At 42.6% G+C, this 21924-nt stretch overlaps 1 protein-coding gene across 1 annotated transcript in view; it reads left to right on the plus strand.

The window, feature by feature from the left end:
* Window positions 1–20053: 20053 nt before the first annotated feature.
* The window catches only part of LOC110493669 (A disintegrin and metalloproteinase with thrombospondin motifs 20), a 132553-nt gene continuing 130682 nt past the window's right edge, over window positions 20054–21924 (plus strand). The window contains exons 1-2 of the mRNA XM_036952909.2: window positions 20054–20570; window positions 20802–21166. Of these exons, the coding sequence (XP_036808804.2) occupies window positions 20480–20570; window positions 20802–21166 (456 nt within the window). The 5' untranslated portion in view covers window positions 20054–20479. The remainder of the gene's footprint in view (window positions 20571–20801; window positions 21167–21924) is intronic.

Consider the following 21924-nt stretch of genomic DNA (forward strand, 5'->3'; position numbering starts at 1 on the left):
CCTAGTAGATTGGGAGGGGTACGGTCCTGAGGAGAGGAGTTGGGTTCCCTCTCGGGACGTGCTGGACCGTGCGCTGATCGATGATTTCCTCCGTTGCCGCCAGGTTTCCTCCTCGAGTGCGCCAGGAGGCGCTCGGTGAGTGGGGGGGTACTGTCATGTATTGTCATGTTGTGTCTTGTTTCTGTCCTTTCCCTTCACCCTGTCTCCCTCTGCTGGTCGTTATTAGGTTACCTTTTCTCCCCCTCTTTCCCCCAGCTGTTCCTTGTCTCCTCCTAACTACCTCGTCACCCCTTTTCCCACCTGTTCCCTTTTTCCCTCTGATTAGTCCTCTATATCTCTCTCTGTTTTTGTTTCTGTCTTTGTCGGATTCTTGTTTGTGTTATTCATGCCTGAACCAGACTATCGTCATGTTTGCTGCAACCTTGTCCTGTCCTGTCGGAATCTGCCGGTCCATCTGAGCCTACGTATGTTTTGTTATTAAAGAAGCTCTGTTTACGTTAATTCGCTTTTGGGTCCTCATTCACGCACCGTAACACACATGACTTGGACTCGAGTCAAACTCGTGTCACAAATAGGATGACTTGCAATTCGACTTTGACTTTAACACCAATGACTCGTGACTTGACTTGGACTTGAGCCTTTTGACTCGACCTGACTTGATACCCTCCCCAAGCCCAAATATAAAAATTATGCTATTAAAAAACTCTTAATTTAACAGATCAAATCAAATCAAAGTTTATTTGTCACGTGCACCGAATACAAGTGTGTAGGTAGACCTTACAGTGAAATGCTTACTTACAGGCTCTAACCAATAGTGCAAAAAGGTGTTAGGTGAACAATAGGTAAGTAAAGAAATAAAACAACAGTAAAAAGACAGGCCATAAACAGTAGCGAGGCTATAAAAGTAGTGAGGCAGTGCAGAGGAACGTTGGAGGGGGAATTCAGATGGAGCCCTTGGAAAGATGATACTTCAAATTATTATTTTCGGATATAAAGACGACGCTGTATCAACAAAAAACGGATTGCAACTTGCAAAACATAAGGGAAGAAAATTACAGACGGAGGCGCAACAATTTCCAACTTTGTTTGACATTTGATCATTGCACCCAAGATTGAGCTACAATTGGCTAGAGGGAGACACAGTGTGTGTGTGTGTGTGTGTGTGTGTGTGTGTGTGTGTGTACATCGCCCGATTGCACCCCATAGCGATCCTCGATAGTCAATCACTATTGGGGGGGGGGTCTTTCTCATGGCTACCCATGTATTTACATGGAAATATAACTTTATTAGTAAAGTAATAAATACAGAGATATTTTTAAAAGCATTCATGATTTGCGTAAATGTAATATACTAACTATTACTCTTGTTAAAAATAGGAAATGGTATTACATTTGGTGAAGAGCACATTATGACTTGTTTAGGACTCGAAACTCAAAGTTCAGGACTTGAGACTTTATGGTCTTGACTTGAGACTTGACTCAGACTTGCCTGTCTTGACTTGGGACTTGAGTGCTAAGACTTGAGACTTACTTGTGGCTTGTAAAACAATTACTTGGTCCCACCTCTGGTGGTCATTATCATGGCCAGGAGTTTTACCTAGGAAGGTCAAGCGGTCAGGAAAAACTCCTGGCCCTAAGTATTATACAATGTTTGTTTCTTCTCTCAAATGTGTTATTTGCACAGGCCAGCTGTTTCCAATGCCTGTGCTTTATTGCATTTAATGCAGATAAGATTTGCTGACACAGTACAGTAATGGCAATGATAATATCGGTTTTCCTTTTACTTTGTTTCACCAAATTAAAATGACATACATCTGCGACACACACACACACACACACACAATATGTGATCAAATAGTCCATAGAGACTGGTTGTCTACCAATGTCTGGTAGAGCTGGTAAAACTGGGCAGAGTATTAATATTAACAGGTGTGGCACCAATTTCCTCTGGCCACAGGCAGTCCATGTACCAAAAGAGAAAACAAAAAAACATAAAAGCCCCAGCGTCCTCCGAATGATCTTGATTCAACGAGTGTAGAGAATTGATTTGCTTTGCTGTGGTTCTGGGACTGTAAAATGAAAAAACCTGGATGCTGTCCAATAATGTAAAAGGTAATATCATCTGTCAAAATGCCATCCAGGAAAAAGATATCACACTGGCTCTGGGAATTGAACAAAGTGACTACCACGATACGGCGTGAAATCTCCAACATCTTTATCTCCTTAGCATTTCTGACAACTAATTTTAGCACTATAGTATCTGGTGAGTTGGGAGCAGGGCGTTATCTCCCAGGAGGTTCTTAGAACTGCTGCCACGTCCACTGAGACGGGCTGCCACCAGGTCTTCATCAAGAGACACCCTGGGAAATTAAAGACCTGGCCAGGGTCCAAGTTCCAGGTGGGCGGGGTTCAAGTTCCAGGTGGGCGGGGTTCAAGTTCTAGGTGGGCGGGGTTCAAGTTCCAGGTGGGCGGGGTTTGCACTTTTAGGAAATTTGTTTTGCTCTCAATGTAACATGAAAGCTCAACCACAGTAATTGTAATTATTTCAAAAAGTATTTGAACCAAGGTCTGATAGACTGAACACCTGTCTGAGAGTGACAGGGGCCAGTGAGAGGAGGAATGCCCAAAACCTCGAAGGGGGTTTACAGCTGTAATCCTGCCATCAGGGGAAGGGATGAGCTTCCGAGCTGACGGATCCTTTGTGAAGGGATGGATAGGCTTTGGGACGAGCAGGGTTCACTCTGAGTGTGTGTAAAGGGATGAGCTCTGGGTTATATGGACTGATACTGGTAATACCTAGAACAGTTCTGTCAGGTGGATGTATACCCAACCACTGGCTGGTGGTCTTGACTGAGGTATAAGGTAAAGTGGACAGAATGGTCATATACTTGAACACATGTGAAGGTTCTTACAGTTTCCACACGTTTGCTGAATCTTTGGGCCGGTTTCCCAAAAATCAAACCTCCAGCAAAAGCAAACACTGCATTCAAAACGGTTCTCTTTCCAAAATATTTTTTTTGCATCAAAATGACACACGGGTCTTATGAACAGATCTGTCTACCAACCAACACACTGATGTGCTCAACGCAAAACACTACTGTGAAAATCCCATCAGTAGGCTTATGCCTTTTACATTTTCAGTGTTACACTGTAGCCAGTTGTAAAATATTGTATACCTACTCACATATACATAAATAATAATACAGTAGCAAAATCTGTCATTTATTTCCAAAATAAGTATAAGTAACAGTATTTTTGAACACTTGTGTTTTGTATGTAACACTTTCCATACCCAACAGGAGAAAACCAAGAAAAACATTCAGTAAGATAAAGGGTTTTCTGTACAAAAATTAAACATGAAAGTGGCTCAAACTTTCAAAACACAAAAAGACAAAAACACATGCAAAATGAAAGACGACATTAGGCTGCATCCTGCCTCCTATTTTGTTCTGGCCACAGCACCTCATCTACATCGCAAATCATGTTCTCCCTGGCTAAACAGCGGGGAATAGAGGCATGCGTGTGAGGGGATGGCGATCATACACCTTCCGTCGCCATGCCGAAAAAAACTCTTCAATTGGGTTTAGGGGAATATGGTGGGAGGTATAGAATAAATTGTGGGTGGTCGATGAACCAGTTGCATACCTTTGCAGCCCGGTAGAAACTCACGTCGTCCCAGATGACAACATACCTGGGCTGCTCTGGTCCACCCTCTGCTTGGCTGGAATGAGGATGCCATGTCGTGTGTCCAGGAATGTGATGAGAAGGGTGGTGTTGTAGGGACCAAGGTTGGCATGGTGATGGAGGACGCCTTGCTGGCTAACGGCTGCGCACATGGTGATATTCCCTCCATGCTGTCCAGGGACATTCACAATCGCCAATAATGTTCCGTCCCCGTCCCCTTCTTTTGGCTAGGTTGAAGCCAGCCTCATCAATGTAAACATAAATGTGCTGAATTGCAGTGGCATCCAGCTCCAAGACTCTCTGAAACAGACAACAAGACAATATGTGGCATAGACCTAGAGCAGTCAATATGGAGAGGCACAATACACTAGATTACAGTACTGTAATGTGTCTATACAGTGCTGATATGATAGTACATTCACAGTATAGTACTTGCACATATTCATAGCACTGTTCTTTAACCCTCTGAGTTTTGCTCAAATGGCACCCTGTAAACCTGTTTCATCCGGATTCGGTTGCGCTGTAATACAGGGTCCAATATAGACAAGCCCACCTGGTGAATGTTATTGTGTTGTCTGCAATTATGTGGTTCTGGATTTCTCGTAGTCTAATGGTATTGTTTGCCACCACCATGTTCCCAACAGCCGGTGTCTTCCACCATGGCCTGGCCGTATCTCAGTTCTGCTGAAGATCCACAAATATGATATGATTGGTTACAGTAAGCTAAAATAATCTATTTTCTTTCAATATGAAATTACATAACTGTAACATTCGCCAACAATCACTGAGTAACATAAGCCTAGTGATATGTCAGACTGCAGTATACATACATAAAGATTATAATGTAGATGGTAGGTAACTTACCAATTGTCATTTCTGAATGAACGGATGATAGATGCAACCGTGTAGCGGCTCAGGTTGGGCTGAACTCTCTGCCCAGCCTCCCTCATACTCAATCCATGGTTGAAAACATGGTCAACCAATGTGGCCCTCATCTCATCTGAGACAACTGTCTGTTTGTTTGTCCTTCCTCTTGCTTCACCATTGACTTCCATTTTCCTCCAAAACAGGAGAGCCCATCTGTAGCCTTTTATAGCACTAAACCTCTTATTTCTAAGTGAACACTTCAGCAACTAGTGTTCACACCTGTGAGGAGTGAGTGTTGCCAATTGGTGTATAGAGCCTGGCATTGGGATTGGCGTTGCTTTCCAAAGGGACTAACACGATTTTAATTTTGAATGCTGTGCCTAATGTAGAGAACTGGGTGTAGTGTTTTTCAAAAAGTGTGATTTAAAACTGAGTGTAAAGCAGGAATTGTGCTTGCAATTTTGCAGTCTTGGTTTAAGGATTTGGTACACGAGTTTCAGGTTTCGGTGACTGTGTTTCAAGTTCCAATTTTAGTGTGTAAACAACTGGGAAACACTGTAATTCAAAGCAGTCCGATTGGTCCATTAACTTTCTTTTGTCTGACTGATATGATTCAAAGACTCATTTAAAAATATGCATCATCACACTAACAATACACCCACACACACCTGTTTATGTTACTTTTCCTAATTAGTCCACCTGGTTGGTTTCTAACTTGCCCCATGGCTACATGGTCCAGACACAGCGTGCCATGACTCAGTCCTCTCAAAGCCTAATGTAAAGAAGCAGCTGATGACTGCTCCACTTCTTACAGCGTCTGGACAATGCTAAGCGAACATAATAAACATAGAGGCAACCCTTGATGTGGTTTGCATTAAATGCTTTACCATAGGGGCGGCAGGTAGCCTTGCGGTTAGGCCAGTAACCCGAAAGGTTGCTAGTTTAAATCACAGAGCTGACAAGGTGAAAAATCTGCCGATGTGCCCTTGAGCAAGGGACTTAGCCCTAATTGCTCCAGGGTTTCACCGTTGATAACGGCAGACCTTGGCTGTAACCCCACTCGCCGAGGGTGTCTTAGGGGGAGTTGGGTTATGCAAAAAAAGATTTTCCAATTTATGCATGCGTATCATTCACGTGTGGAACAGGACAAATATAAACACCCACTTTTATTATGAATCCCATTAGGGATTCCGTTAGAGGCAGAATGATAGAGGAGGAGGTCAATGGCGCTGAGGACTAATGGATTTCATGTAAGTTAAAATCTAAAGTGTCAGTGTTTTCTTTTAAAAGGTTACAGGACTGGCTTGCGTTCTCACCTGTGTGGCTGTCTATTTTGCTGTGCCAAGAGTGACCTTGCTTTCGATAAAGGACGATAAAATAATTATTGTTTTCTGGAATAATCTCGACCAATGTACTAGAAAAAAATCTAAAACGTAGTCATAACTTCGTTGCATTTATGTTATTGTTAGTGAATTTCTCCTTGCAGAATAACTATAAATTTCCCTCCTGGGCCAGTCGACTTTTAGTATGATTATGAAAACCTACAGTAATTTGGACACCCTCCACCGGTATGAAGGCAAAATGCAGTTGCCGTCATATTTCTGTCTATGACTGTTAGGACATGATGAGAGTCTCTGAGCCAGCCAGCCTCTCCCCAGTGTGGCAATATGCAGGAGGAGCTGCAGACACTAGGCCCAGGGGGCATTCATTAATTCTCCCAGTATAAACTGGCAATCCATAGGGCCTCTTAATGGGTACTCAGATCCATTCACACCCAATATGCTCCCCTATTATTTTGGTTTCAGTTCACAAATAGTGCAGAAGTTGTCTCGCCGGTGGGCTTCAGGCTTTCAACCTGCATTGCTCTGCTTTCCCATCTCTTACCAGTTGAAAACAAGACTGGTCAGCAAGACAACACACACCAGCCACTATCCATGTCCATGCTCTGGGCTCATTCAGAGATTAGGTCTATATTTTCAAATGGGTGTATGTGAACTTTTCACGTATTTGAACATACTGGGATAGTCTTACATTTTGTCCTGCTCTTACCTTCATCTATGTGGACATCAGAACTGACCCTTGCCTGAGTGGACGGGACACCAGAGGAGGCTGGTGGGGGGAGCTATAGGAGGATGGGCTCATTGTAATGGCTGAAATGGAATCAATGGAATGGCACCAAACACATCAAACTCACAGAAACAACGTATTTGACTCTGTTACATTGATTCCATTTCAGCCATTACAATGAGCCCATCCTCCTATAGCTCCTCCCACCAGCCTCCTCTGCAGGACACCAATACCCATGGGATGGTAGTAACTCATAGGGTAGGAGAAGAGGAGATTTAAGGATATGAATGTGAGAGCGGTGGAAGTCGTCTGTAAGCACCAGGCCATGGGCAGTAGGAAGTACACACAGCAAGCTCATTTCCCCTGAGCTTTGCTCTCTGGGATATCTAAACATCACCTGTTGATCCTAACTTACTGAGAGAGAGACAGCGAGGGAGGCGGAGAGAGGGAGGAATGTGGGAGAGAGAGTATGTAGGGGGGTGGGGGTTGATGGAGAGAGTGGAGAAATGGGAGAAATGGGAGAACGAGACATTTAGCAATGGAAATTAGAAAATGGGGTGGGGGGGAAACAGAGAGAGAGGAAGTGAGACAGAAAGTGAGACATTTTGATGTGGTAGAGATGAGAAAAACATGACCACTGTTAGTACTGGACTTACTTATAATACCCCCATCACCAGATGTAGAACCATTAAGGCGTACTATTCATCATATCCTGCGTAACTACCTCACAGAGAGAACTGAGAAACAGAACCGAGACCAGGGCTGTCTTTATCCATGAGGTCATCTTCTAGGGACTGTTTTCAGGATATTGTATACAAAAAAACAGGCGGAAGAAAATGGAGGACCCCCTATTGGACTGTCATCAAATCTCATGAGATAGTGCAGCTGAAAGTTCACAGCTGTAAATAACCCAAACACTGGGCAGCTGTCTCTGGCATGGACCATGGCACTTATCACCAGCGGGTTAGTGCTCTATGTGACACTAGAAAATGTAAAGCTCTCCAAATGAATTTGTCAGTGTTTCATATTTTGTCATACTTTGACTCAAAGAATTATGAGTTTTAGGGATAGTCGATAATGCAGACAATATGCATTAAATGATGGTTAGATACACAATATCAAAGATATTTCCCACACCCATCCAATAATTGCATATCCAGGCCAAACAAACGTCTCTTGGCAAGCATGCGTTGTGAGTAGAGAGTAAGAGGACTGGCAGGCCAGTGTCCATTCCTCATGTGACTGTTTAGGTCCCTATGCCTTGTAGGGGAAATAGAAACGTGATTGCCAACAAATCAGACAGCTGCTGCAAGGAATATGTTTTCTCAATGAAACCCGATAACTCTGAGACATTCACATGCCTCATGTAGCAGAGGCATCACACTGGGTGGAGAGACAGGCTATGTTCAGGGTTAATATACTGCAGACCAGCCATGGCTCCTGTTTTGGGTATTCTGCAAGCTTCGCATAAAGTTTATATTCCTACCTCAAGCTTCACTCCAACGCCATTCAATTTCTATTAAAGGGGGACTTTCAGTCATTGTTCACAATTGATTTAAATTAAATCTGATAGAATTTAAAGTGGTTTGCATGTGCTGTGTGGTCCGTTGTTTTCTTCCACTTTAATGTATCGCAATCAGCAGTGGGCTAATCAGTGTAACTATATAATATATAATGCATCAATCTTTAACTGGAACATTCCCAGTGCTCTCTCCCCCTGCTCCCCATTAGCTCAGAGAATCCATACAGTGCATTGTGGTGGTGGTGGCCTATGGAAAACAGAGCTAAGTAGGTGTTTGCCCCGAGAAGGGATCAGCGTAGAAATCCCAGCCTGGAGACGAGGGTTTGTATCAGGGCATATTTAGAGAGGGCAAGCTTAATTTAATTGAGCTTTTCTTTGCAGGCTTGCTCAACAAGTTGTCGCCTGTGATGCAATAGGTCCAGCACCACAATACTGATCAACAGCTTTTCTTCCCCCTTCTCCCACAGCCATTCAACACTCTCTCAAGAGTAAACACTGGTCCTGACTCCTGTCAAGATGTGTGGGGATTTCAAAATACAAGACATACATTTCTGAAAAGCACCATTCAATCATGTGAGAACATTACTGTTTTCAATACAATCATCACAACATAGTATGAAACCTGAACTCTATTCTGTAAAAGCCCTATATTGTCTATCAGTGATGCCGTTTTTGTTCATGGAAATCTAACCAAACCTAAAGGGTTTGTTTGTTTTTAGTTTTCCTTTCTGGCGTTCTCCTATAATATGATGAGTCATTGGGGAAGACAATACAATGAATGAAAAGAGTTGGGTTTAGTAGTAGGAGAGAAAGAGCTGTTTTGACAGTGTTTTAAAGCTGTCTCCAGGGCTAAGACTAACAATGCTCCACTCAATGGGCAGAAGCTGACAGACCACTGTGTTTAAAAGGCCTTGGAATTCACAGCTTACGAAGTCGGGCTCGGCTCAGCGCAGCAGTGCAGCGTTGGGGGCGGAAAAGCTCCTCTTCTTCAGGGGGCCTTAATCTGGAGTGCAAGCCAACACAGGTCTCAGGTGGCTGGCTGTGCAGCTCCTTGATCATCCACCATGAGAACCACCTGAAATGGGAAGCAGTGGGGGAGGAGAGGGTAGGTTTGAAGGGCGGGGGTGAGGAGAGGGGAGTGAAAGAGGCAGGGAAGACACGGTCTGGTCACCTTGTTATGGTAACTCCCTGTGTGACACAGTAACCCTCCTTCCACACCCCACTGCCTTCTCATTCTCCTCAGCATACTTTAAACCGATGTAACTGTGTACAACTATGTACATTGACTGAAAGCAAGAGAAATTTGAAGTATGAATATCTTGTTAGGTTAATTTAAGAATGAATGTCAGTATTGTAAGCCTACTACAAGTAGTAATACTGTAGTAGCAGTATTATAATGTTCAGTTTCATACTCAGCAGTATTGTGTTACACGCCTCGGACTGAGACGTGGTCAGCAGATAATAGGCCTGAATTAACAGGGTGGAATGATGAGACAGAGAAAAGTTAGTAGTGTTCAGTATTAGGCATTCCCCAAGATTTATTAAAATATATTTTTATTTAGTAAAAAAAAATTCTCCATATGTTTGTTGTCAAAATGAATTATACATTACAACTGCATTGTTGTATGAAATATTTTTACATTCCATTTTGGGTTTCAAAAATAAAGGTCTCAAGTTCAAAAAGCTATCTCTATACATCCACACATTCAAACACATTCACCTATGACCTCTCACCAATAGTCAAATGAATAGTGCATTTAATCTGAGGCTATTCAATCAGTAGTATTTAGCTTCTAGCAACAAAAGCTATTTGGCATGTAAATTCACCTAGAGCTAGCTAGCTAGCTAGCACTTACCAAAGCTAAATTCGGTTAGCATAAAGCTAACAAACTGTTCAATGCTACTTTCTTACAAATGTATACACTTTCAACACATTTTATCATCACATTGCATATTTTCATATATTACCTGAAGTAAACTGAGCCTTTGCTCATAGAAAATAAAACAAATAGGAGCTAAAAACATTGTTGAGAAAAAGTTTTTTTTTTTTTAAGTTAGGACGCCATCTTATTTTCTTGCATATAAATCATTAGCTAGCAACTGAGCGAACCTCCATTACTTATAATGGGGAAAATACCAACCAACAAAATACCAACCAGTTTTTCACTCGGTTAAAACTCCCTTCAATTGCCTTCAAACATCAACAAACTAATGGACTATGTAATTAACCATGTTATCTCAATATTTTGTCCTGACGGTCCCACTAACGCTCCCAATTGACATCACAGTTCCCCCTAGCAGCAGTAATCATATATATATATTACTTTCAATGCAAATACCTGGGAGGCCTAGAAAATGATACCAGAGACGGCTCCATAAAATAACAAACAAAATAAAACATAAAAATATAACAATACATATTTATATTTATTCATATTTATAACAGTACATATTTGTGTGCATCTCAATTGCATTAAGCAATTAGTATAATCTATTACATTTCATATACTCAGTGTTGTCTGAGACGTATAAGGAAACCTTATACACCTTAAAATCCCCTTGGGGATCAATGGAGTATAATTGTCTTGCATTCTAAAAGGTGCAAATGCAGGTCACAGAGACCGAACGTTGCAAAACAGAGGCAGCAAGTAAGGTTAACTACCCACACTCTAACAAGGTTAAAAAGCAACCCAGCACACTGGGTAAACAGTGGACAGAAGACACATTGGGTTATTTTTGACCCAATAGTTTGGCCGCTTAGTTGGGTTATTGAGCTATGACCGGATGGGCAGTATTTCTGTTACATGTATTTGAAATATGCATTTAAATTATTTCTGAGTATTTGGTATTTTGTATTACACTGGGCTGAACTACACTCCAATGTATTATACTTTCTAAAGCTGTAATTAGTATTTTCAAAATTAAAAACACTTTTCTATACCATTTCTTAATTGCAGTTCAGAATTTTGTGACCCCCTTTCACCCTAGATTGGTATCAAAGGTCTGATGGCACGATGGTGTGATAAAAGCGCCTGCTAAACGACCGAAATGTAAACATATGTGTAAAAATGTACATTTTCAAAGCATGTTGAGTAAAACAAGGCCAATGACAATACCCAGTGTGCTTTGCAGTTGTTCATTTTCACATATACATTTTGGTCATTTAGCAGACACTCTTATCCAGAGTGACAGTCCGTTCAACTAAGGGAAATGGGGAGGGTCATGCGTTGCCAATTTCAGTCAGGGGGAGTGTTTCATATTTTTTCCATCTAATCCAGGGGAGGGTCATGTCATTTGTAATCAATGAAATTTCAACATTTCTCAGTGTTTTAGAGTTAGTTGCTTACTAGGTGATGTATCGATGTGTGCCCGATGCCGCCCCTCATCTCTGATTATCCGCTTGGCACGCAATATCATTTGCTCCTATAGGCTATTTAGTGTGGTCTCAATCAAATAATCCATAGAGTATAGGCCAGAGGTACTCAACTCTTACCCTACGAGGTGCGGAACCTGCTGGTTTTCTGTTCTACCTGATAATTAATGGCACCCACAAATCAGTCCCTGATTAGAGAGACATTTGAAAAAAGCAGTGGAACTGGCTTTGAGGTCCAGAGTTGAGTTTGGCTATAGGCTATACAGGCTATATGCTACGAAGTGCATGCTTGGAGAAGCACAGAGCCAACTTACATTTCTAAGATAGCTGCAGGATGGTGTAAGTTCAACTAGACTGCTTTACACACTGCAATGGATATTCCAAGCTGAGCCCCGGCCTGCTCTGCTCTTACTGATCAAAAGAAATGTTTTTGTGTGCTGCTTGGCTGTGCTGTGCTGTGTAGGGCTACGGTGTCAATAAATCAATATATTTTGATTAGGCCTAGACCAAAACATTTGTGTGTGTTGGAGCCTATTTCGTCCTATTTACGAAATAAGAGGTAGGCCTACCTGTTTGACAGATGAAATGAGGCTATAGGCTGCTATATCCATATTCCTCCACCCACCATGCACTCTTTAAATAGCCTACCTCAGTGTCAGTCAAGGGCAGTTAAATTAAAACTCGAATTGAGGGGGTTTGAAAGTGTATGCCACTGGCCTATTATTAAAGAAAATGACAAAAAGCACATGCTTGTTAGTTTTTGATTTAGAAAAAATAATAATGGGATTATATAAAGTGATTTATAAACTGGGTGGTTCGAGCCCTGAATGCTGATTGTCTGAAAGCCATGGTATATCAGACCGTATACCACAGGTATGACAAAACATTTATTATACATTGGTGACCAGTTTATAATAAAAAATAAGGCACCTCATGGATTTGTGGTATATTGCCAATATACCATGTCTAAGGGCTGTATCCAGGCACTCTGCGTTGTGTCGTGCGTAAGAACAGCCCTTAGCCATGGTATATTTGCCATGTATCACAACTCCTTGTGCCTTGTTGCTCAACTATGACAGTGCTTTGGTCCGCAATGCTTTATGCTAGAAACAAGCGTTCAAATACCTTGGAAAGACGTGCATCCCATGCATATTATGGGACAGCAAGGTAGCCTAGTGGTTAGAGCATTGGACTAGTAACTGATATGTTGCAATATCGAATCCCCGAGCTGACAAGGTACAAATCTGTTGCTCTGCCATGTGCATTGAACAACCCACTGTTCTTAGGATGTCATTGAAAAGAAGAATTTGTTCTTAACGGACTTGCCTAGTTAAATAAAGGTTTAAAAAAATATGTGGGATATCATTGTTTTGTTTCTTTGACATTCAGAGGCTGACTTTGCTTGGGAAGTAATCTAATTCTGTCACTATCAATGTATTAAGCTATTCACTTTCTGTACAACAAAAGATGTTCAAACCCAGACAGCTTTTAGGGAAACACTTGTGACTTTCTCTCGGGTTGAACCACGGAAGAAGAGTAGCCAGTGGTTAAAGCTTACATTTTTTTGTGTCGGTAAGAATACTCTGTCTGGGTGGAACGGTCGGCCTAACATTTAAAAGTAGCCTACCATGCTCAGATTCCTAATGATGTCTCAGTTTAAATTATTTGCAAACAGGGACAGTTTCAATGCACACACTGATTTGGCATTGAAGAAATATGATAAGATGAACACATATGATAAGATGAACACACACACACCTATCTCTCTGTTCATTCTTACACTGTGTTTATTTTTTATCTGACCTGCAAATACGATGATAGATTCATGCAATCTTTCCACCCCTACTTTCCACCCCTAACACAGTGGTCTTTGAACCCACAACCTTCTGGCCCACAGCCCTGTGCGCTATCAAAATTCCTGCATTATCATGTAAGGCTAACAGGACGAAGAACAGTTTCTAAAACTGCATATCTAAGGCTCTGGTCTGTCCAAGAAGTGAGGGTAAATCGGCATCCCGACCAAATCCACATAGAAATGTGAGTTATAGATCTGTCATGCTCATTGAATGCAAGTCTAAGAAGTGGTAGATCTGTTCTATGTGCGCGACTTCTATGGTTCACATTCTTAAGTTTATTTTTTGTGTCTTTTACTAAGCCATGCTTCCAGTCTTCTGATCCGACCTGGTGGGTAAGAGCCAGGGATGGGCATAAATTACAAAATACAAAATACCCTAAAGACCAATGTATCAAAATACAATATAAGATACATGTATTTTCCATTTTTAAATAGATAAATACATTAGCAAGTAGCCAGCAGAACAGCAACAACATTCTCAGTAATGGTTACAGAAACGTCTTACTTGCTATGACTGTGATGTGTTGTTGCTTATCTACCTTAGTTGAATGCAGTGTCTCTCTGAATAGGAGCTTCTGCTAAATAAGGTGTGTCAAACTCAGTCCATGGAGGGCCTAGCGTCTGCAGGTTTTTGTTTTTTCCTTTCAATTAAGCCCAAGACAATCAAGTGTGGGAGTTCCTTACTAATTAGTGACCTTAATTCATCAATCAAGGACAAGGGAGGAGTGAAAACCCGCAGACACTCGGCCCTCTGTGGAAAGAGTTTGACACCTGTGTGACAAATGACCAAAATGGATATGTGAAAATGTACGGCTGCAAAGCACACTGGGTATTGTCATTGGCTTAGTTTCGGCGCGGAGCTCATTATAGTAATACTCACCATGCTTCACAATTGTAAATTTTACATATACATTTACATTTACAATAGTTCATTTAAAATCAAATGAAATCTAATTTAGCAGACGCTCGTCACACCATAGTGCAATCAGACTATTGGTAACAATATACTGTTAAAGGGGGCCACACAATTGTGAACTACTGTAAAGAAATAGTATAGGAAAGTCATTTGTATTTTTGAAAATACAAATTACAGCTTTCGAAAGTATCTTGTTACAAAATATGTTGGATTGTAGTTCAGCCCAGTGTAATACAAAATAGGCATTTTGCAGTGATATGCCATCCCATCTGGTTTTGCGCTATCACTTGTTTTTCTTTTAGGACAATGACCCAAAACACACCTCCAGGGCTATTTGACCAAAAAGGAGAGTGCTGGAGTGCTGCATCAGATGACCAGTGCCCAGATTCCCAAAACACTTCTTACGCAAAAACGAAAGAAAATTGTTAAGAAAAAAATAAGAAATTCATAAGATAGTTTGTAAGTGCAATTCCTCAACACTATCATAAGATTGAATTATTTTCTTACGAACTTGGTGTCTTCACTATTATTCTAAAATGTAGAAAATAGTACAAATAAAGGAAAACCCCTGAAGGAGTAGGTGTGTCCAAACTTTGGACTGGTACTGTATATCTGGAGATATACATCACTTGTGACTGGGAGTTCAAACTCACTTAACCACACTTAAGAGGGGAGATGGGGGTTGTTTGAACACTCAAGGCCAAGCTTTGCTCAAACTGGGGGAGAGCAGGGGAGGGCGGAGGGAGGGGTGATGGGAGGTTTGATAGGGGGCGTCCCATTGAATGATAAATCACCTGTCAAGCCAGTTGAACGGCTGAGCCGTACAGTAGGAATTACTGACCAGGACCAGCACTCATGGTTTTGGTTTGGAGCCTTACGCCATCGCATCTGGCAAGGGTTGACACTGGTATATTGCGCATGTAAGTGTTAAAACCAACTTGTTATTGAATAGCACCAGTTATTGTATGGATAGTGTTCATGAGGCCCAGATTGTTGAACTAGAAGTGCAAGTAGGCCTCATTTTTTTAAATTATGAGATTAATCATGAGTTACTTGATCCTGTCACCTTCTCATTGAGCTATGACACCAAAACAAGACCACTTTTTAACCAAATCGTTGCAACAATATATCGCTCAGTCATTATTCAGGGTCAAAATTCACACTATTGAGTTGAGTAAATGATCAACCATGGTAAAAAGTTCAAACACAATGGGGAAAAGCGTGTTCCGCACATGTCCCTTTTCAGAGTCGTCCAAATCAAGCCAAGATGTGTTGTGCGACACTAAATATCCTCTCCTCAAAACCAAATAAGGCCCTCCAACATAATTCTCCTGAAATCATTTGGAATACAAAAACGTGAAGCATTGTTCAATTATACATTCCAAGGACATTCTATCAGTAAAAGGAATAAAGACATTTGTTCTCCATATGTGAAGTCTCTTTGTTTTAGAACAGCGTACTGCTCAATCTGTTCTATCTGCAGTAGTCAGCAGCAATCATGTATTCCTCTGGTCAGACTTCCAGGACGCTTCATTGATGTGTTGCGTCAAACCACAATCGACCACATGCCTCCTAAGGGAACAATCCGTGAGTCACATCCTCATTGTTTTAACTCACTGCTACACACTCACTGCTACTGCATTGCAATCAGTAACCCCTTCAAAGCACATGCACCACACGCTCACCCTGTTCCCCTAACCCCCTTTCCCGACCTCACTGGGTCAAGCCAGGCCAAGGCTTGTTTTCACGAGACAACAAGCCTGCTCAACATGTGGAACTCATAGGCACTAAACGGCAATTTGTTAATGTCATTGTCATCTGATATGTGGAGGAATGACCTCAATGTGCAGACAATTAGTGGCTGCCAAGGGCATGACTTCTCTTTCTCTCCTTCCTCCTGCATACATGCGTTGTGTTCTGTCCAATACTGGAGAGGCAGGAACTCAACTAGGCCATTGGCCACACAGTGAGCGAATTTACATGCTGTTTGTACCTTTACGTCGCAGGAGGTTGGTGGCACCTTGATTGGGGAGGAAGGGCTCATGGTAATGGCAGGAGTGGAATGTGGAATGGTGTCAAACACATGGCTTCCAGGTGTCTGATGCCATTGCATTTGCTCCATTGCAGCCATTATTATGAGTGTCCTCCCTCAGCAGCCTTGATTGCTTTACATTGAACTATGTGAGCAACAATGTGAGCAACTGCAAGATCAGGTGTTTAGCCTCCAAATCCCATAATTCCAAGAGTCCTTCAAATGGTCCGATGATGAGGTATCTGATGAATGTCCATCATGAGAGGAGGAGATAGGAGTTTTCCTTATTCTTGCCTCGAGGGCAGAAATTCATGTGATTTCGCAACCTTTAGGCAAGCAATCACAATTGGTTAAGGTTTGGGTTAGGGGTTAGGATAATTTTAGGTAAGAAAACAAGGGGCACAGATGCAGTAAGGGGAGGGGTTATGAATATGTTACAGAATGCCTGACTCTCAGCCCATCTGGTGAGGGATTAACTAAGTCACATAATAATAAGCCTGCTGGACTTTACATGAATGAACCATTGCATGTGTGGAGGCTTAATTAGAAGGTGGGCTGTTATACGGACAACCCCATGCAGGCACTTGGCTCATTTAAAGAGTAGTCACTGGGTGCTGTAGGTGATGGGAGTGATGTTTGTTAGGGGTGGGGTAGGTTGTTGGGAGGGATGTTTGTTAGGGGTGGGTTAGGTTGTTGGGAGTGATGTTTGTTAGGGGTGGGGTAGGTTGTTGGGAGTGATGTTTGTTAGGGGTGGGGTATGTTGTTGGGAGTGATGTTTGTTAGGGGTGGGTTAGGTTGTTGGGAGTGATGTTTGTTTGGGGTGGGGTAGGTTGTTGGGAGTGATGTTTGTTAGGGGTGGGGTAGGTTGTTGGGAGTGATGTTTGTTATGGGTGGGGTAGGTTGTTGGGAGTGATGTTTGTTAGGGGTGGGGTATGTTGTTGGGAGTGATGTTTGTTAGGGGTGGGGTAGGTTGTTGGGAGTGATGTTTGTTTGGGGTGGGGTAGGTTGTTGGGAGTGATGTTTGTTAGGGGTGGGGTAGGTTGTTGGGAGGGATGTTTGTTATGGGTGGGGTAGGTTGTTGGGAGGGATGTTTGTTAGGGGTGGGGTAGGTTGTTGAGAGTGATGTTTGTTATGGGTGGGTTAGGTTGTTGGGAGTGATGTTTGTTTGGGGTGGGGTAGGTTGTTGGGAGTGATGTTTGTTAGGGGTGGGGTATGTTGTTGGGAGTGATGTTTGTTAGGGGTGGGGTAGGTTGTTGGGAGTGATGTTTGTTTGGGGTGGGGTAGGTTGTTGGGAGTGATGTTTGTTAGGGGTGGGGTAGGTTGTTGGGAGGGATGTTTGTTATGGGTGGGGTAGGTTGTTGGGAGGGATGTTTGTTAGGGGTGGGGTAGGTTGTTGAGAGTGATGTTTGTTATGGGTGGGTTAGGTTGTTGGGAGTGATGTTTGTTTGGGGTGGGGTAGGTTGTTGGGAGTGATGTTTGTTAGGGGTGGGGTATGTTGTTGGGAGTGATGTTTGTTAGGGGTGGGGTAGGTTGTTGGGAGTGATGTTTGTTTGGGGTGGGGTAGGTTGTTGGGAGTGATGTTTGTTAGGGGTGGGGGAGGTTGTTGGGAGTGATGTTTGTTAGGGGTGGGGTAGGTTGTTGGGAGTGATGTTTGTTAGGGGTGGGGTAGGTTGTTGGGAGTGATGTTTGTTAGGGGTGGGGTAGTTTGTTGGGAGTGATGTTTGTTATGGGTGGGGTAGGTTGTTGGGAGTTATGTTTGTTATGGGTGGGGTAGGTTGTTGGCAGTGATGTTTGTTAGGGGTGGGGTAGGTTGTTGGGAGTGATGTTTGTTAGGGGTGGGGTAGGTTGTTGGGAGTGATGTTTGTTAGGGGTGGGGTAGGTTGTTGGGAGTGAGGGGGTAGGCACTAGGGTTAATAAAGTGATGGTCCAAGGGGGGCTTGGCACCTGTTTGACAGTCCAATGAAGGATATGTCCCATAAATAAATGTGATTCGTGGTTTCTTCCTGGCTTCTTCTTTGTGGTTTCGTCCTGTTCTCTTGGTTTCAGGGAGTTGGGCCAGAAACTTCACTGTAAAATAGTGTCTCTGTAGGGGAAAGCTGAAAAGGTAGGTTCATCACCTTTATAGAGCTATACTACAGAGAAGTGGATATCGAATAGGACTGCAGTTGGACTGTAACTGGTAGTTGTTTGTCAAATTAAATTCTTATTCCACATTCCCAGTTTGGTCTTGAACATGAACGAGCTCTGAGAGTGGTTTAGGACTGAATGGCTTCACGGGAGGCTTGGAAATGAATGAATAACACATCAGGGAAGCATTAGACTGAGGAGCTACAGTAGAAAGATGTACTTAATCTGAACAATAACCACATCTCAGGAGGACCTCTCAGGTTCATACGCAGCTTAGGTGCTTGGACAGACACTGTTGTGCTTAGACAGATACTGTGGTGCTTGGATAGATAATGTGGTGCTTGGATAGACACTGTGGTGCTTGGATAGACAATGTGGTGCTTGGATAGATAATGTGTTGCTTGGATAGATAATGTGGTGCTTGGATAGACAATGTGGTGCTTGGATAGACACTGTGGTGCTTGGATAGATAATGTGGTGCTTGGATAAACACTGTGGTGCTTGGATAGATAATGTGGTGCTTGAATAGATAATGTGGTGCTTGGATAGATAATGTGGTGCTTGGATAGATAATGTGGTGCTTGGACAGACACTGTGGTGCTTGGATAGATAATGTGGTGCTTGGATAGATAATGTGGTGCTTAGATAGATAATGTGGTGCTTGGATAGATAATGTAGTGCTTGGATAGATAATGTGGTGCTTGGACAGACACTGTGGTGCTTGGACAGACACTGTGGTGCTTGGATAGATAATGTGGTGTTTGGATAGACACTGTGGTGCTTGGACAGATGCTGTTGTTCTTGGACAGTCAATGTGCCGTCCAAGTGCTCAGTTGAATTGGCTTCACTTCATCAGAATGGATGAATGGTCTCTTGTCACCATGATAGCCTTATAAAAGTGAAGTCAGTGAATTTCATAATTTTATTACCTCATCTTGTGGATCCTGTTGTAGGCCTCACTTACTGACTTTAAGGCAAACTTTTGAGTGGCAGTAGACTGCATGAAACAAGAATTGCGACTGCAGAGATAATCTTTGAATGAATAGACAACAGCCATAACGTCAATGTCTTCTTGAACGTTTTCCTTTTTGTTTGAAAGTCAGAGCAAAAGACCTCACCACATCCGAAAGCTCTTCCGGTGAGCCCACCGAATCTAATCACCCACAATGAGGTGACATTTCTGGCCAAAGCAGATGAAAAAAACAAGGTCTCTTTCATATGTCCATCAAGTGTGCTCTAGACATTATGTGCCACAATGACTAATGAAGAACTGGACTGACCACTGCATCTATGAAGTAGGTCCACAGTTTACACTAAACACATGTTAAAGGGTAAATCCTTATTTAGATTGTATTATTGCTCCTGATCCATGGGTTTAATGAGGAAACGTTATTCATTCTGCTAACTTTTATGTGGGCTATAATACTTAATACCCATAGGACAGTAATGAGTATACATTTCGATCAAATTCTGCAAAGAGGCGTGCAGTGGGCTCTGTAATAGCCCAGCAAAACATTTGGTAACACTTTACTTATACTGTTTAACTAAACGCCTGCAGGTATAATGCTTTATAACTTGTTGATGGAGACAGTTTTCTTTTACAGTTCTTCTTCACACAGAGTACAGACGGCCCCAGTTGTGTGTTGGTCGAGGCGCACTCACCATTGGTTCTCCGGCCTAGGGGCGTTCCTTGTGTTCCTGTGTTGGCGAGCGCCTATGGTGCAAGGGGTGTTCTATGGATGGCTAAGGAAAAGCTTAGTTGGCACTGATCCCTCCTTTCCATATAGACGTAGCTTACATTAGGCAGCAAATAGTCTGTTATGCATCGTAAATAGTGCGTGTTTACAGAGCATAGTGAATGCATGTTTAGCCATGCGATGAGGCCAGTGCACTTTGCAAGACTTGTGCTGCAGAGAGCCTCCGCAGATCCCACGACCTGTTGCTGACAAGCTGGGAGAAGGAGAGGTGAGAGCCGCTTGAGAAGGGTAGCCTACTGCCTTGGAGACGAGAGCCGGTGGTTTCTTCACCCGGGAAATCATGCAGTTTGCAATTTGGCTGGTTGGACTAATGTGTCATCTGTCAGCACTTGTCCGGAACTCCTTGGAATACCGATTGCATCCGAAACAAGGTAGGCTACTTATCTCGTTGATTTATGGATGGTAGGATCCATCCGGATAAAATGCGAAATCTGAAAGTATATGTTTAAACTGTTCAGTAGCCTAATGGCGCCGAAGAAAGATGCCAGTAGAGTACATTGTAGGCTAAGTGACACATTTACGTATCTCTCTATTGGCTACATATTTTACCGTTATAATCTCTCAGAATGTATCCCACTAATGCACGTTTCCTTGCATTTCAGAAAGTTTCATCAAACAGTTGTCAACCTATGAAATTATCACCCCGCTGCGGATAAATGATTTCGGAGAATCATTCACCCACAAGTTTCACTACAAAAGGAAACGGAGAAGTGTTAATTCTGATTATTCGGATGGTTTAAGTGCTCACTACAGAATTGAGGCATTCGGACAACGCTTTCATCTCAATCTAACCGCCGACTCCGGTTTTATTGCCCCCACGTACACTGTGACACATTTGGGAGCGGAACACAGCAACGCAACGGAGTCCCAACAACAAAAAGACAGCGATATGCGGCACTGCTTTTTCCGCGGACACGTCAACGCCAAGATTGAATCCACTGCAGTCTTCAGTCTGTGCACTGGTCTTGTGAGTATGACTTCTCCCCTCTAAACTTAAATACTTTTAATAGGCTCTGCTGAGTCTCCCTGGTTATTCCCATTTCAACGGATTCCATGGATATCCCCCATAACTCACAGCACTAGTAAAGCAACACATATCACTGCACCTGACCAGTGTATGTGACAATAAAACATATATTACTTTTGTGTTTGAAGTGCATATATGTAACATGAGCATGTATGGCTTGACGTGTCATTGACCACAGTGTGAGCAGGGACAGGGGCAGGGCAGCATCCCACCTCTTGCCTGTTCAGCAGTAATACCACCGTGGTGATGTTGCTATTACACAATTCACATCATGTCCTCTGCTGGATATAATTCCAAAGTGTTTTTTTAGATTATGAAAGTCCTTTGGCACACATTTAGTTGATTTTTATTGTGCCAATTATGGAATGACACAGCCTTGGCCTCTTGGAATATATGAATCAACTTTTAAGAATCCTGGTGTTTTCTATAAGGACGCAGTGTATTATGTCATCAGGGATGTTAAGCCTACCCACTATACTTTCTGTCACTCTGGCCACTTTTATTGTGTATCTGTCTTACACATGGACTTGTATCTCATGGGGCTATAGTGGAGTTATTGGATGTTCATTGGCTTTAAACCAAGTTTCAGTTGGGTGAGAGAATATCAGATAGTGTTGAAGGGGTGACTTCATGGGTCAGATAAGGTTACTGGTACAGGGGCAGGGTTTGAGCTCAGTCGCGGCAGTCGGATTCAGTGG

Source organism: Oncorhynchus mykiss, chromosome 2, assembly GCF_057628025.1.
Source record: "Oncorhynchus mykiss isolate SJ-2025 chromosome 2, ASM5762802v1, whole genome shotgun sequence".
NCBI classification, from domain to species: domain Eukaryota; kingdom Metazoa; phylum Chordata; class Actinopteri; order Salmoniformes; family Salmonidae; genus Oncorhynchus; species Oncorhynchus mykiss.